General features: G+C 36.9%; 1 protein-coding gene across 3 annotated transcripts in view; it reads right to left on the bottom strand.

Moving 5' to 3' along the window:
• Positions 1 to 140: 140 nt before the first annotated feature.
• The window catches only part of RAD17 (RAD17 checkpoint clamp loader component), a 31,622-nt gene continuing 16,422 nt past the window's right edge, over positions 141 to 15,340 (bottom strand). Inside the window, exons 11-17 of one of the 3 annotated variants that reach the window (XM_079915992.1) lie at positions 13,262 to 13,447; positions 12,877 to 12,962; positions 12,622 to 12,711; positions 10,764 to 10,913; positions 8,704 to 8,824; positions 3,030 to 3,087; positions 141 to 875 (exon numbers count right to left, since the gene is read on the bottom strand). In XM_079915992.1, the coding sequence (XP_079772118.1) occupies positions 611 to 875; positions 3,030 to 3,087; positions 8,704 to 8,824; positions 10,764 to 10,913; positions 12,622 to 12,711; positions 12,877 to 12,962; positions 13,262 to 13,447 (956 nt within the window). In that variant the 3' untranslated portion in view covers positions 141 to 610. The other 2 variants (XM_079915991.1, XM_079915993.1) reach the window with 2 other exon arrangements.

Raw genomic sequence — 15,340 nt, 5'->3', positions numbered from 1 at the left:
CACTGGATGAAGGAGACTTGCGTACTATGACCAGTGACACATGGCAGACCGTGCGTGTTAAGAATCATTGAAGGACAGGAGAAACAAAACAGAACAAATTCAACATTTTAATTTTGATATAAATTATGTAAATAGTTTCCAGAAAGTAGCTAAAATATTCCACTGTACAACATATAAAAATGGTATCGGAAGAAGCTAGAGACCAGAGAGAAATTGTGAATAAGGCACAAAGTTTATTTACACTCTTAATTGCATCCTAAACTGTTTTATAATTCTTATTTACAACCCACAGAGTTTCTGTATTCTGAATTATTCCTTCACATTTTCTGATATTTGGCATAATGTTCAAACACATTTCATACACACTGACCTCTCCCAACACCACTCACAAGGCTAAATAAATACTAGAGAAAAAGATTAAGAGATTATTTGAAGGTTTGATCTTCTATTTACTTCAACATGACAGAAATCAGTTCTCTGTGCTGAAATACTACAAGAGTGAAGAATTAACAAACTAATTCACCTGAAAAGTCTATTATCTCTGTTCAAGTACCACTGAATAAAACGAATATGAATCTGTCAAGTAACAATCTCATGGGCAGGCTGCTTTCTATGTCTCATCACTCTCATAGTCTTCTATTATCATGTCTTCCTCTTCCATGTCTCTCTGGGCTGAAAAGGGCTGAGGCTGGCTGGCAGGCAGTTCACTCCCACTATCCTGACTCAAAGGAAGAGACCAGGTTTCAGGTTCAGCTGTCTGAGTGCGTTCACCCAGCGCTTCCTCTGCAGGTTGCCCTCCACCAAGCTGGGCTTCATCTCCACTGTCCAGGTCTGTCATTCCATGCTCCCTGTCAGTCAGGGCTTCCATTTTCAATCTGCCAGATGCATAACACAGGCATTAATAATAATCAAAGGAGGGGATTCCTTTAAATTACACCATGAGTGTGGTGATTATGAAGCCCTCTCCTGTAGTCTCTCATTTACCTTCCTTGTGCTGTTTAGCCAGGTGGACCGGTTTATTTAACAATATAAACAAAACTAAAAAGTAAATGACAAACTGAATAAATCATTACAACTTATAACACAACCAAGTCAATTAATATCTTTAGTAAAGATTTCTTACAAAAAGAAAGAATTAAATGGAATAGGAAAACAGACATAAAACATGTACAGATAGCTTACAGAAGAATGGTTACTAAATAAATTGCTCAACCTAATTTGTAATTTTAAAATGGAAATTAATATTGTCATCTTTCAAACTGGTAAAGACCTTTTAAAATAATAAAACCCAGTGGTGGTACGAGGAGAAAAGAACATGCTGAAACACTGTTAAGTGGGCATAAGATTGGCAAAATATTCTTGGAAGCAATCTGGCAATATAGAGCAAAGGTGTATATCCATTGATCCAGCAATTTTATTTCTAGGAATTCATCCTACATAAATAGTATTTGATATGCATGATGATTTAGCTTCAAGGAAGGCTGTGACAACAAAAGCTGGAAACAAGCTAAATGTACAAAACCAAGGTGTAGGAGGACTTCCCTTGTGGTCCAGTGGTTAAGAATCAGCCTTCCAATACAGGGGATGCGGGTTTGAACCCTGGTCGGGGAACTAAGATCCCACATGCCACGGGGCAACTAAGCCTGTGCGCCACAACTAGAGAGAAGCCTATGTGCCACAACTAGAGAGAAGCCCTCGCGCTGTAACGAAAGATCCTATGTGCCACAACTAAGACCCAACGCAGCCAAAAATAATAAATAAAACAAAACAAGGTGTAGGTTCAATTATAGGAAATTATGCAGCTATTAAATAGCAATATTAAATGTTAAGTTTAAGTATTAATATTCAATATTATCAATATAAATCAAAGATAATGTTAAAATGGTCACTAATGTTAAAATGGTCACTATAAATGAAAGACAACAGTACTAGTCATTGTAATAAGTAGCACTGACAAATCCTGCCTCCCAATTCAGATCAAGTAGCTGAACCAGTAATAAAACACTGACTCCCATTCTTTTAATTACATCTTAGGAGGAAAAAGACAATAGAAGACAATGGTCTTCCCTTGATTTTGATGTCATAATCTTGTGGGGAAAGGAGCCAGTGAAAACAGCTGGTCCTTCTTTGATTCAGAGGGAAGTGAGGAGAAAAGGGAAGTTTATAAAAGGTTTGAGCCCTGATCACATTCCAGTGGGATGATGCTGTAAGATCCATCCATCACTGTATTTCTGTAAAAGGAAAGATGGGCTCCCAATAGCTAAGTCATTATAAGGAAGAAACCATTAACACTACAAAGGCCTTTACTGAATCTATGAAGGCAGAGGGAAAAAAAGCCCAGATAAGCTAGTTTTCCATTTGGGACCAGGAATAGGAGAACTAGTAGAAGGGGTAATAGATGCCATTTCTATCATTTACTTTTATCCTTGCAACCAGGAAGCAAGCACTTTTTAACCTTTTTTAGAATACCTGAGTGCATAATTTAACCTTACAAATAAGCCAAGTAGAAATGAACTACAAGCACTGTGTTAATCACTGATATTAGGCCAGAAGCCATTTTGCAATGGAATGAACAGTATAGATGTAGATTTATCTCTCTCTCTATTTTTTTACTTGTCTGAATTTTCTGTGATAAAGAAATAAAAAAGACAGTGCTCTTTTGAGGTAGTTCCTGATTATTGCAGTCTCCAAATATAGGCTAAGAACACCTCTTGGCATGAAAGCTGAAAAGGGGTTTTCAGCTATGCAAAATTTGTTGAACTCAAGGATTTTAAAGATTTCTCTGCCTCTGTGATTCAATGATTCTATTTAGCCTAATAGTCCATTCTGAGATGGTGAAAATAGCTGTTACATGTAATATATATAATAGATGGGTCTACAATGCAATCATATGGTCTCTGATCACTAGTACAACATGTATTTCTTGGCCTTTACAGATAACATTTATTGACTGTATAATGAATAAATACATAAGGTATTTGGTGGTTATTTCAGTAACAGCTCTTTGAAAATTAAAATGATCAGCTTACCTTCCAAAGTGTCGCTTCAGAGGAAGTCTTCCAATATCCTGGATAAAAGAAATCTGAGCTAAAAGAGATTTTTAAAAAGCTTTAAATAGACATTTCTCCAAAGAAGAATGGCCAAAAAGCACATGAAAAGACGCTTAAAGTCACAAATTGTTAGGAAAATGCAAACCAAAACCATGAGATACTATTTCACACCCCTTAGGATGGGTATTATCAAAACACCCCATAAAACAACAAGGTTTGACAAGGACGTGGAGAAAGCTGTAGAAATACAAAATGGTGTAGCTGCTGTGGAAAATGGTAAGGTAGTTCCTCAAAAAACTGAAAACAGAATTACTATATAATCAATTCCACTTCTGGGTATACACCCAAAAGAATTGAAAGCAAAATCTCGAAGAAACATCTGTATATCCATACTTATAACAACATTATTCATAACAGTCAAAACGTGGAAGCATATATATATATGTATAGCTGATTCACTTTGTTATACAGCAGAAACTAACACACCATTGTAAAGCAATTATACTCCAATAATGGTGTTAAAAAAAAAAAGTGGAAGAAACTTGTGTCCAAAAACAGATGAATGGATAAACAAAATGTGGTAAATATATACAATGTAATATTATCCAGCCTTAAAAAGGAAGGAAGTTCTGACACATGCTATAACATGGATAAACCCTGATGACATGCTGAATGAAATAAGCCAGTCACAAAAAGATAAATATTGTATGGTTGCACTTAAGTGGGTACCTAGGGTGGTCAAATTCATAGATAGAAAGTAAGTAGTGTTGGACTTCCCTGGTGGCACAGTGGTTAAGAATCCATCTGCCAATGCAGAGGACACAGGTTCGAGCCCTGGTCTGGGAAGATCCTACATGCCACGGAGCAACTAAGCCTGTGTGCCACAACTACTGAGCCTGTGCTCTAGAGCCCGTGAGCCACAACTACTGAGCCCATGTGCCACAACTACTGAAGTCCATGTGCCTAGAGCCTGTGCTCCACAACAAGAGAAGCCACCACAATGAGAAGCCCACGCATCACAACAAAGAGTAGCCCCTGCTTGCCGCAACTAGAGAAATCCCGTGTGCAGCAACGAAGACCAAACACAGTCAAAAATAAATAAATGAAATAAATACATTTTAAAAATAAAATAAAATAAAAAGAAGTAAAGGGAGCTATAATGACAATGACTCATCAAATAGGGAATATCAGTAAAGAGAAGGAAATTGCAAAAAAGAACCAAATGGAAATTCTGGACTTGAAAAGTACAATAACCAAAATGAAAAGTCCACTGCAGGGGCTCAATAGTAGATTTGAACTGGGAGAAGAAATAATCAGTAACCTGGAACATAGGCTGATAGAGATTATGCAATCAAAGAGAAAACAGAATGAAACGTGAGATACCTGTAAGTATTCTAACAAACACTAATGGAGGACTAGAAAAGAGGACAGAGAGAAATGAGCAGAAGAAACATAAAATGTCTGAAATGACATAGTAAAGTGAAAGAAATGGGATAAAAATTGATGAATAAAAAGAAAAGCCAAGGGCTTTCCTGGTGGCACAGTGGTTGAGAGTCCGCCTGCCAATGCAGGGGACACAGGTTCGAGCCCTGGTCAGGGAAGATCCCACATGCCTCGGAGCAACCAAGCCCATGTGCCACAACTACTGAGCCTGCGCTCTAGAGCCCGTGAGCCACAACTACTGAGCCCGCATGCCACAACTACTGAAGCCCGCGCGCCTAGAGCCCATGTTCCACAACAAGAGAAGCCACCGCAATGAGAAGCCCGCACACCGCAAGGAAGAGTAGCCACTGCTCACCACAACTAGAGAAAGCCTGTGTGCACCAAAGACCCAACACAGCCAAAAATAAATTAAAAAAAAAAAAAAGTCAGACCACAAGACAAAAAAAAAAAAGCCAGAACATCCTATTTTTGACTGAATTTTATAAACCTTCAAAAGTCTGCAAATCAAACACTACCTTACCTTTTTAAAAATCCACTACACAATATGACTAGGATTTTTAAAAAACAGCTTTTTGATATGGAAAACTTAAGGGTTGTGATCCTGGAATCTGAACTTTCTAGTGGATGTAATGATTCTCTAGGTGATTCCAATGTGAGTAATCCAAACCAATACTTCTCAAACTCCTCAAACATCTCCTGCATAAGAATCACCTGGAGGGCTTCCCTGGTGGCACAGTGGTTGAGAGTCTGCCTGCCAATGCGGGGGACACAGGTTCGTGCCCCAGTCTGGGAAGATCCCACATGCCGCAGAGCGGCTAGGTCCGTGAGCCACGGCTGCTGAGCCTGCGCATCTGGAGCCTGTGCTCCACAACGGGAGAGGCCACAACAGTGAGCGGCCCGCGTACCGCCAAAAAAAAAAAAGAATCACCTGGAGAATCTTGCTAATTGATCTTGCAGATCAATTCAGTAAGTCTTGGTTGAGGCCTGAGATTCTGCATTTTTCTCAAGCTTCCAGGTGATGCTGATGATTCTGGTCCAAGGAGACTCTTACTAATCAAACCGATTCATTGTCGCACAGCTAGGAGTGGGACAAAGAATGTGAATGGCTGTGCCAATGTAAGTTGGTGGCAGTAGTGCTGGGACTGAAGGAGCAGCCTGCATTGTCAGGAGATAGGTTATAGACATAGGAATTAAGTAAACAAGTAAATATATTTAGCAAAGTGGGAGATGGGTCCATATCAACTAAAAGGAACCAGGACTCATTGAGATTTCTAAGTCCATGTAGGGAGAGTATGAAATAATCCGGGAACACTTTGTATCGGAAAGAAAGTACACTAAGAGTAAAGGCACAGAGTTACCTTAAAGCAGCTTGCACTGGCCAAATCTGGACAATTTAAGTCCAAAATAAATAATGATAGAAACAACAGCTGAAAAAGCTCCAGAGTCTATACAAATATAAACAAACAAACAAACAAATGGGGAAGAAGGCGAAGCAATACCTTACAGCAGAATTTATTAACACAAATACAGAAGGAATAATGCCATTAGAAAATCACTTGCCAACCATGACGGATTCAGGAAATAATTATCAAAAGATGCTATAACTAGTGGGTGAAATTTTAATGAGAAATAGGATATTTACATAGTCTCAAAGTGTCTCCCCACAAAACACTTAATAACTTTACATTGAAGAACCTGAGAGATGTTATCTTACCAAATAATAAAAGTTAACGTCACCAGCATGGTTTAAATAGACATCATATTCCCCTGATGTGATGCACTGAGAAGAACACAGCATCACTTCTGTGGTGTTCCTGCACAAAATATATATCCTAAATCCACTCATGAGGAATCCTCAGATAAACCCAAATTGAGGGGCAGTCCATGTTATAACAATCTGCTTCAGAAATGTAATGGATGAAGAAAGACCACAGTACTATTCTAAATCAAAGAAGACTAAAGAGATAGCAAGTAAGTAACTAAATGTATCATGTGATCTTGCATTGGATTTCTAGACAAGAGAGAACAAGTTTTTGTTGTTATTTTACAAAGGGCATTATTAGGACAATTGGCAAAATTTGAATGGAGTCTATAAACTACAAATGGAGTCTAATAATTAAACTATAAATTAGCAGTAATATATCAATGTTAATTTCCTGATTTTGATGTATATACTGTGGTTATGTAGGAGAATGTCCTTGTTTTCAGGAAGTACATGCTGCAGTGTTTAAGAATAATGGGCATAATGTCTGCACTTTACTCACACATGGTTCAGAAAAAAATACATATATTTGTGTACATGTGTGTATAAAGAAAAAGAATAAAAGGCAAATATGGTAAAAAATGAAACACTGAGGAATCTTGGTGAAGGATATACAAGAACTTCTTTGTACCATTCTTCTAATTTCTAAGTTTGAAATTACTTCAAAATAAAGTTTAAAAACTAGTATAACTTGGGATTTCCCTGGTGGGCCAGTGGTTAGGACTCCATACTTTCACTGCTGAGGGCCCGGGTTCAATCCCTGGTCGGGGAACTAAGATCCCACAAGCCATGCAGCACAGCCAAAACGATAAATAAATAAAAACTAGTATAATCTAAAAATAATAGTCAAGGATAGGGAACTCTCTGGATTCTGACTCACAGATTAATCATTCCCATTGCTCAAAAGTCATCTCACTTCTGCCTGTAAATACAGAATATTTTAAATCTTTAGGTATCAATATTCTTAAAAGATAAGACTCATTGTATGAAGGCAGACATTTACTCTATAATCCTCTCTTCTGATAATTCATAAGGCAAACCCTATCTTTAAAATTTGAGAAGTTTTGGACTTTCCTGGTGGCGCAGTGGTTAAGAATCCACCTGCCAGTGCAGGGGACATGGGTTTGAGCCCTGGTCTGGGAAGATCCCACATGCCGCAGAGCAACTAAGCCCATGAGCCACAACTACTGAGCCAGCATGCCACAACTACTGAAGCCCGCGCACCTAGAGCATGTGCTCCGCAACAAGAGAAGCCACCACAATGAGAAGCCTGCCCACAGCAACGAAGAGTAGCCTCCACTCACCGCAACTAGAGAAAGCCCGCGTGCAGCAACGAAGACCCAACACAGCCAAAAATAATTAAAAAAAAAAAAAATTGAAAGTTCAAAAAACACTTGAGAAGTTTGATGAGTTATGTAGTAGATTAGTAATACTTTCAATATTACACAAATTCTCTGTTCTACCTTGAAGATCAGCACCACAGACATGTGACCTAGGACTGTTAATGAAATGTGGCCCTTATGACACACATTAAAAAAGAGAAACAACTGGTAAAGTTGTTTGGTAAAGTTCAAAAAAAGGCAAACCTCAGTAGACATAAACTGGGCAAGTGTGTATTGCCAAAGACATACTAATTTTTTTTAGCATTATTTATAATTTCAAAACTTGGAAAGACAATGTAAATATACTATTAATAGATACTGCTTGTAATATTGAAATCAACCAAAATACCTATCAATAAGGTTGAATAAAATTATAAATTTTGAAAAAATATGAGTTAGATTTGAATATACTTTTGCATTGCTGCTGTTATAGACTAAATGCTTCTGTCACCCCAAATTCATATTTTGAAATCCTAACCCCTGAAGTGATGTTATTAGGAGATGGAGCCTTGGGAGGTGCTTAGGTCATGAGGGTAGAGCCCTCATGAATGGGATTAGTGCCTTTATATAAGAGAACCCAGAGAGAGCTCTCTTTTACTCTGCTCTTTACCATGTGAGAATACAATGAGAAGATGGCCATCTGCAAACTAGGAAGCAGGCCATCACCAGACACTGGATCTGCTGGCACCTTGATTTTGGACTTCCCAGCCTCTAGAGCTCCTTTGCCCTAATTATAAAATATGGAGCACTATGCATGATAAGTGACAAAAAAAATTAAAGTTTACATCTAACATTTGTATACGCACAGGAAAAAGTCTAGAAGAATTTACACCAATCTGTCAAAAGGAATTACGCGTGGTTATAGGGGACTTTCAATTTTTACTTTAGGTACTTCTTTATTATTTAATTTCTTTCTTTTTTAATCAAAAAGCATGTATTAATTCTGATTCAAAAAATAAAGGGGAAAGAAACTTACTGTCACTGGTACATAGGAATAAGTTGATCCACAAAAACATAATGTTATAAAACACTACTTCTTGGGGATAAGGAAAACCCATATTATTACCTTGATTTCTCATTGGAATGGTTAGCAAAGCAAGGTATGGCAACAGCTGAGTTTGGAGGCATAAAGCTGGTAAGCAGAAGTCAGAAAAAAGTGCTTTTGCTGCCAGGCAATTTTCCCGATACTGCAGAGAAGGAAAAACATGGTGAAATGAAAAATAAAAATTTAAATATGGATATTTGTCCCTAGACTAAGTTTATTATATCACAAAGTATGTGGGTTTATATGCTACAAATATACTCTAAGAGTTTACCTGATCAGTCCCTTTTTTTTTTTTGGCCAGGCTGGGCAGCTTGATTAGTCCTTTATAACTGTCCTAGCATTATCTAACAAAGCATTTTATCTACACAACTATTTCTCACTTGATATAACAGCAATAAGAACAAGACTTAAGGTAGAAGAAAAACAAACTTAAAAATCAAAGGACTTCTGTTTATGAGCATACACATATCACAAATTATGTGAGGATATTGTTTCTCAATGAAAGAAGGTATTTTCTTCAGTTAAGAGAAGGCACTATGTTACAGTGATGATAAGAGAAGTATGATCTCTGCCTTTCAGGTGCTCACAGTCTTAGAACATTTATATGTAACAAATGCGAAATTAATATACATGCTATAAAGCGCAAAGCAAGTCAATAAGGGACATAAATTGCTTAAAAGTAATGAAATTCTCCAAGAAATCCACTGAAAATTTTCTTAGGTAATGAATGATAGGTTCATATGTAGCCATATGAATTTAAAACTGGAAGACATCTTAGAGATGACCTAGTCCAGGGGTCACAAATTCAGATGCTATAGGAGTCAGGCAGTTAATAGAAATCAGTGCAGTGGAACAGCTTGGGGAGGTGGTACTGACCACTCCCATCACCAAGGGGCAGATTATACTTGGCTTGAGTAGACTACTGCCATGTAATATATGGACCAGTATTGCCTTACTTCCAATTTTTTTTTTCAGGAGATTGCAGAAATTCTGAAGCCAGAAATCCTTATCTGAGTTTTAACTATTATACTAGTTTTCAAAGATTGGCAATTCATTTAAAAAAATCTGTGTGTAGGTTGTATTCAACTTGTGAGCCACCTGTTTTTGACCTCTAAATAACTCAATCCTCCATATTTATAGCTGTGGAAAATAATGGCATATTAAGTGAAATAACTTGTGCAGATGGTTAGAGGTAAAGCCAGGATTTATTTTCAACTGAAACGAAAATATAATTACAACTATAGGCATACCTCAGGGATATTGTGGGTTCAAGTTCCAGACCACTGCAATAAAGTGAGTATCACAATAAAGCAAGTCACACAAATTTTGTGGTTTCCCAGTGCATATAAAAGTTATGCTTGGGACTTCCCTGGTGGTCCAGTGGTTAAGACTGCGCTCCCACTGCAGGGGGGCACAGGTTCAATCCCTGGTCAGGGAACTAAGATCCTGCATGCCATTCGGCGTGGCCAAAAAAAAAAAAGTTATGCTCACACTAGACTATAGTCTCCTAAGTGTGCAATAGCATTATGTCTAAAAAACAATGTACATACTTTAATTAAAAAATACTTCATTGCTAAAAAATGCTAACCATCACCTGAGCCGTCATCCAGTCATACTCTTTTGCTGGTAGAGGGTTTGAAATATTGCTAGAATTATCAAAATGTGACACAGAGACACGACGTGAGCAAATGCTGTTGGAAAAACGGTGCTGATAGACTTGCTTGATGCAGGATTAACACAAACCTTCAATTTGTAAAAAACGCATTATCTGTGAAACGCTTTAATAAAGTAAAGTACTATAAAACGAGGTAGGCCTGTATACTTTGATTCCAATAAAATAGGTATATGCTTTCAATTTTTGAGCGCTTTTTCCTTAAAAAAATGACTAAGCATTTAAGACGACTGTCCTTTTTATGTTTTATCATAGCTCTAAGAAAACTGTGGGCCTTAGCAACTATTTCTCATTAAGAATGAAAGACCATTTTTCTTTTTCAATTAAAAGAAAAAACCAACTTTACTGAGATATAATTCACATACCATAAATAGTTCACTCTTTGAAAATGTACAATTCTTTTTTTTACCTTTTTATTTATTAGAAACCATTGGGGTTTATGCAAGGGTCGAAAACTTGATCCTCCTCCTTGGCAATGAGCAAATCCTCGGGCTTTGTTGGAATGTATCACACCTCTCGTAGCTATAGATGTACTATATTCCCTGAGTAAAGAGCGCGTCTAGAAAAGGAGACAAGATGTGAAATAAAGAAAATAAGAGATTTATAAAACAGTACTTATTGGTACTACTGACCCCAAAAAAAGGCTAATCATATTTAGTTACTGTATGTTCATGTTTTTCAACCTCACCACGCCCTAAAAATAATAGTGCTACAAAATTTTGAAGAAAATTCAACTGCGACATAATAATCAAACGCTATGAGTGAATATTAACCGGATGTTGGATGGAGGTGGTGGAAATAACTTTAAATACATTTTTGAGATAACTGGGGAAACAGGAATAAGGACAGTATATTATGGAATTTATGTTTATTTTCTTAGGTATGATAATGCTATTGTGGTTGTAATAGAGCAATGTCCTTATGCATGCTTAAGTGTTAAATGTTGTGATGCTACAATTACTTTCCAATTATTTAGCCAAAACAAGTGTGTCAATACAGATTAAGCAAATGTGGAAAAATGTGAAAAACTGGTGAACAAAAGCTAAAGGTATTCAGGTATTCATTGTGTATTCTTTCTATTTGTCAACAGGTTGGAAAATTTCAAAATAAAAAAGAAGCAATATAAAAAAATTAAGCAAATGCAACTGCTGAATAATGAAACTCTAAATATATAACAGAAACTGTATCATAACTGTTTAAATGATGGAAATACGGCTAGTGTGACCAGGGAACTGAATTTTTTTTAATTTTTGTTTTGGCTGTGCTGCGTTTTAGCTGTGGCATGTGGGATCTTTAGTTGCAGCATGCAGGCTTCTTAGTTGCGGCATGCATGTGGGCTTCTTAGTTGCAGCATGCCTGTGGGATCTAGTTCCCCGACCAGGGATCGAACCTGGGGCCCCCTGTATTGGGAGCACAGAGTCTTACCCACTGGACCACCAGGGAAATCCCTGAATTTTTAATTTAATTTAAATAGCTCCAAGTGTCTAGTAACTACTATACCAGTCAGAGCAGAGTTAAACTGTTAAGAAAAAATACAAACTTTATAGTGAATAATTTCAAATGTGCAAATAAATAAAATTAAAAACCATCAGAAAGTATAGCAAGAAACACAGGGGACTTCCCTGGAGGTTCAGTAATTAAGATTCCACGCTTCCACTGGAAGGAGCATGGGTTTGATCCCTGGTCAGGGAACTAAGAGCACATGCCACGCAGCGTGGCCAAAAAAAAGAAGAAGAAGAAAAGATAGAGGCACAGTTCCTTTCCTTCTGTCTACTTTTCAATGGTTGTCAAGTTTTCCGACTATGTATTAGTTTTATAATCAGAAAATAACTTTAGAAAAAATTAGTGTATGTTATCATAGAAAAATCAGATTCACTGCTGAAGTTTCACTGGGTTGGATGAATTAATTTTGTCATAGTTATTAAGAAGTTACTTAAAATAATGTCAAATCGGGCTTCCCTGGTGGCGCAGTGGTTGAGAGTCCACCTGCCGATGCAGGGGACACGGGTTCGTGCCCCAGTCCTGGAAGATCCCACATGCCGTGGAGCGGCTGGGCCCGTGAGCCATGGCCGCTGAGCCTGCGCGTCCGGAGCCTGTGCTCCGCAATGGGAGAGGCCACAACAGTGAGAGGCCCGCGTACCGCAAAAAAAAAAAAAAAAAAAAAAAAAAAAAAAAAAAAGTCATATCAGTATGAATAAAAGTAAACTTTCTTTCTCAATTCTGAGGAAATAGTCATAAACAAAAACATTTAAGTCAAATGGTCTTACATTCCAGTCACCACTGAGGATATCTGCAAAACTCAGAAATTCACTGGCTCTCACAAGATCATCCACTTCTGTGAAGAAATCTATGTAGTTCTGATGAAGATATAAATTAAATAATTCTCCTGGCATGTGTGACATTTCTACTACTTCCTATAAAAAGAAGTATATATAATTTTGGTAAAAATTCAGTGGTCATATTTATATGGACACATATTTAATATTAATAGTATACAGCCTGTAAATAGTACTAAGTGTTACCTCAGGTTGAACAAGCAATGTATCCCGCTCATACTCTGATAAATGAGAAGGCAATCGAGGTGAGCCTAATTCTGTTACAGATGCTCCTATTAAAAAAAATGTCTGGAGTTATTAAAAATAACACCACCTTTATATAATTATATAGCACCTCTCATTTGAAGATTTTTCAACAGTTGGTTTTAATGTTTAATCCCACTCATAATCCAAAAATACTCTATCTAAATACATTTTTCTGCTATGTCTTTCTTAGGCCCTGCCAAAGAGTATCTGACCTAGTCCTAGCTCTTTCTTGTAACTGAACCAAATACATGACATTTAAAAAAATGTATTTTATTTCAATTATAAGATAATAACAGATTTTTTTAAATGTATAAGGTTTTCTTACGTTTACAATATAGTATTTTCCCCAAAGCTCTGAAGAGAAAAAGAGAAACATCTTTGCCACCAATAGCTTGGACCTCTTGATTTTCAAATATCCTATCAGGTTTTTGTCTTCCTTTTGATTTTGACAGCACAGCATCTGATTTTAATGAAGACGTTCGTTTTTTCCTTGGCCATAAATTGTTCTTTCCTAAATAATATACACCCAAGAAACAATATTTAAAATAAAATTAAAATATAAAAATTAAAACTGAGAACATTTCAGATATAGTTACACTAGGTATTTTAATTTAAATATTTTTCTAATAAATAATTATGAAGTATACAGAGTCAGAGTCCTCTTTCAGTTACTAAACTATTAAAACGAACTAAAATGTCATCTAAAAGTACGTCATGACACAGATTTCAAATTTTCACATACACAATGACATACTCTAACATAGTCATATCACCTTGGTTTCTCATGGTGTTAATGGCAAGGTACTATTCTTGCTGCATGGTATGTACTAACTAATTTAGTCCTCATAACAACCCTATCAGAGGAGAACTATTATTATACAGAGTAAAGAAATGAGACGTAAAGAGGTTAAATAACTGGCTAAAGGTCAGCAGCTAGTAAGTGATTTGAATCCAGACAGTCGGGTTCTGCAATCCATGCTTAACAATGATGCTATATTACTTCTTTACTGATTTGGACAGTCTCCAATTTATGAATATGCCCGTGTTCAAATTTCACTTGGAAATCTACTTTTTAAAACTCAGGGACTCCCTGGTGGTGCAGTGGTTAAGAATCTGCCTGCCAATGTAGGGGTTCGATCCCTGGTCTGGGAAGACCTCATATGCTGTGGAGGAACTGAGCCCGTGTGCCACAACTACTGAAGCCCGGGTGCCTAGAGCCCATGCTCCGCAACAAGAGAAGCCACCACAATGAGAAGCCTACGCACCGCAACGAAGAGTAGCCCCTGCTCGCAGCAACTAGAGAAAGCCCGTGCACAGCAACAAAGACCCAACGCAACCAGAAATAAATAAATAAATAAATAAATTTATAACAAAACAAAAACAACTCAGAATGCATGACTTCAGAAAACCAGCCTGGAGTATTAGAAAAACACAGGATCTAGGTTTGAATCCTACTATTGTCTATCTCATTAGGCTGGTCTGAGAATTAAATGAAAAAAAATGTAATTGCTAATACAGTTCCTGACCCACTATTATTTTCTTCCCTCTGAAATTTCTAAGCTCAGAGCAATAACGTTATAAATGGTAGTTAGGATCCCAAACTGACCCATCCCTAATTCTAGTAGTGAACCTAAGCACAATTTACATTTATGTTTCTACAGCAAGAAGCAGAATTCTGGTTTCAGTTGTGTTAAGATGTCTATTTCTGTAGAGTTATTTTGAAAAACAAAGATGTAACTAAATGAACAGGTTACACTTGTGGGTAGAAACTAGGATTTCACGTGGATTTTGAGAGCTCCAAAGAGCTTTTAATTTTTTAAGGTCAATTCCTCAATGTTAAGCATCATGTAGGTCACTTGTTAAATGTTTTCTGATGAAAACTGTATGCAGTAAACTATGATCATTAAGAGCAAAAATTAACTCATTGCTATTAGTGGGGCTCTTTACTATAACATGGCTAGGGACCCCTTTTATATATTAACAAGTGGAAATGCATTTGTTAAACATATCATATATGAACTATTATTAAATTCATTAACAGCTGGCCATTTGAGCACTGAATGTGTGTCAAGCACTGGAATAAACACTCTACAAGGATTACCTCACTCTTCACACATCTCAATCAGACAGGTTCTCATATAAAAGGTGAAAAAATAAAGGCATGGAAAGATTAAGTAACTTGCAAGATTCAGTCACTGAAAAGTGGCAGAGCCAGGATTTTCTCTCAGGAAGCCTCATTCCAAATTAACTTTGAAAGGTAAAGTGGCAAACCACGTAAATAAATCAGCTTTTGTCTCAGATATATAAATATATATGGTGACACAGTCACAGTGGTGTGTGTATGCATGTGTACATACATAATTTTATTACACTGTCTCAATAAAAAAATCGTAAGTGGAGATAG

This window comes from Stenella coeruleoalba (genome assembly GCF_951394435.1).
Source record: "Stenella coeruleoalba genome assembly, chromosome: 3".
Taxonomy (NCBI): domain Eukaryota; kingdom Metazoa; phylum Chordata; class Mammalia; order Artiodactyla; family Delphinidae; genus Stenella; species Stenella coeruleoalba.
The sequence above is the reverse complement of the archived record's forward strand: the minus strand, read 5'-3'. Positions and strand labels throughout refer to the sequence as shown.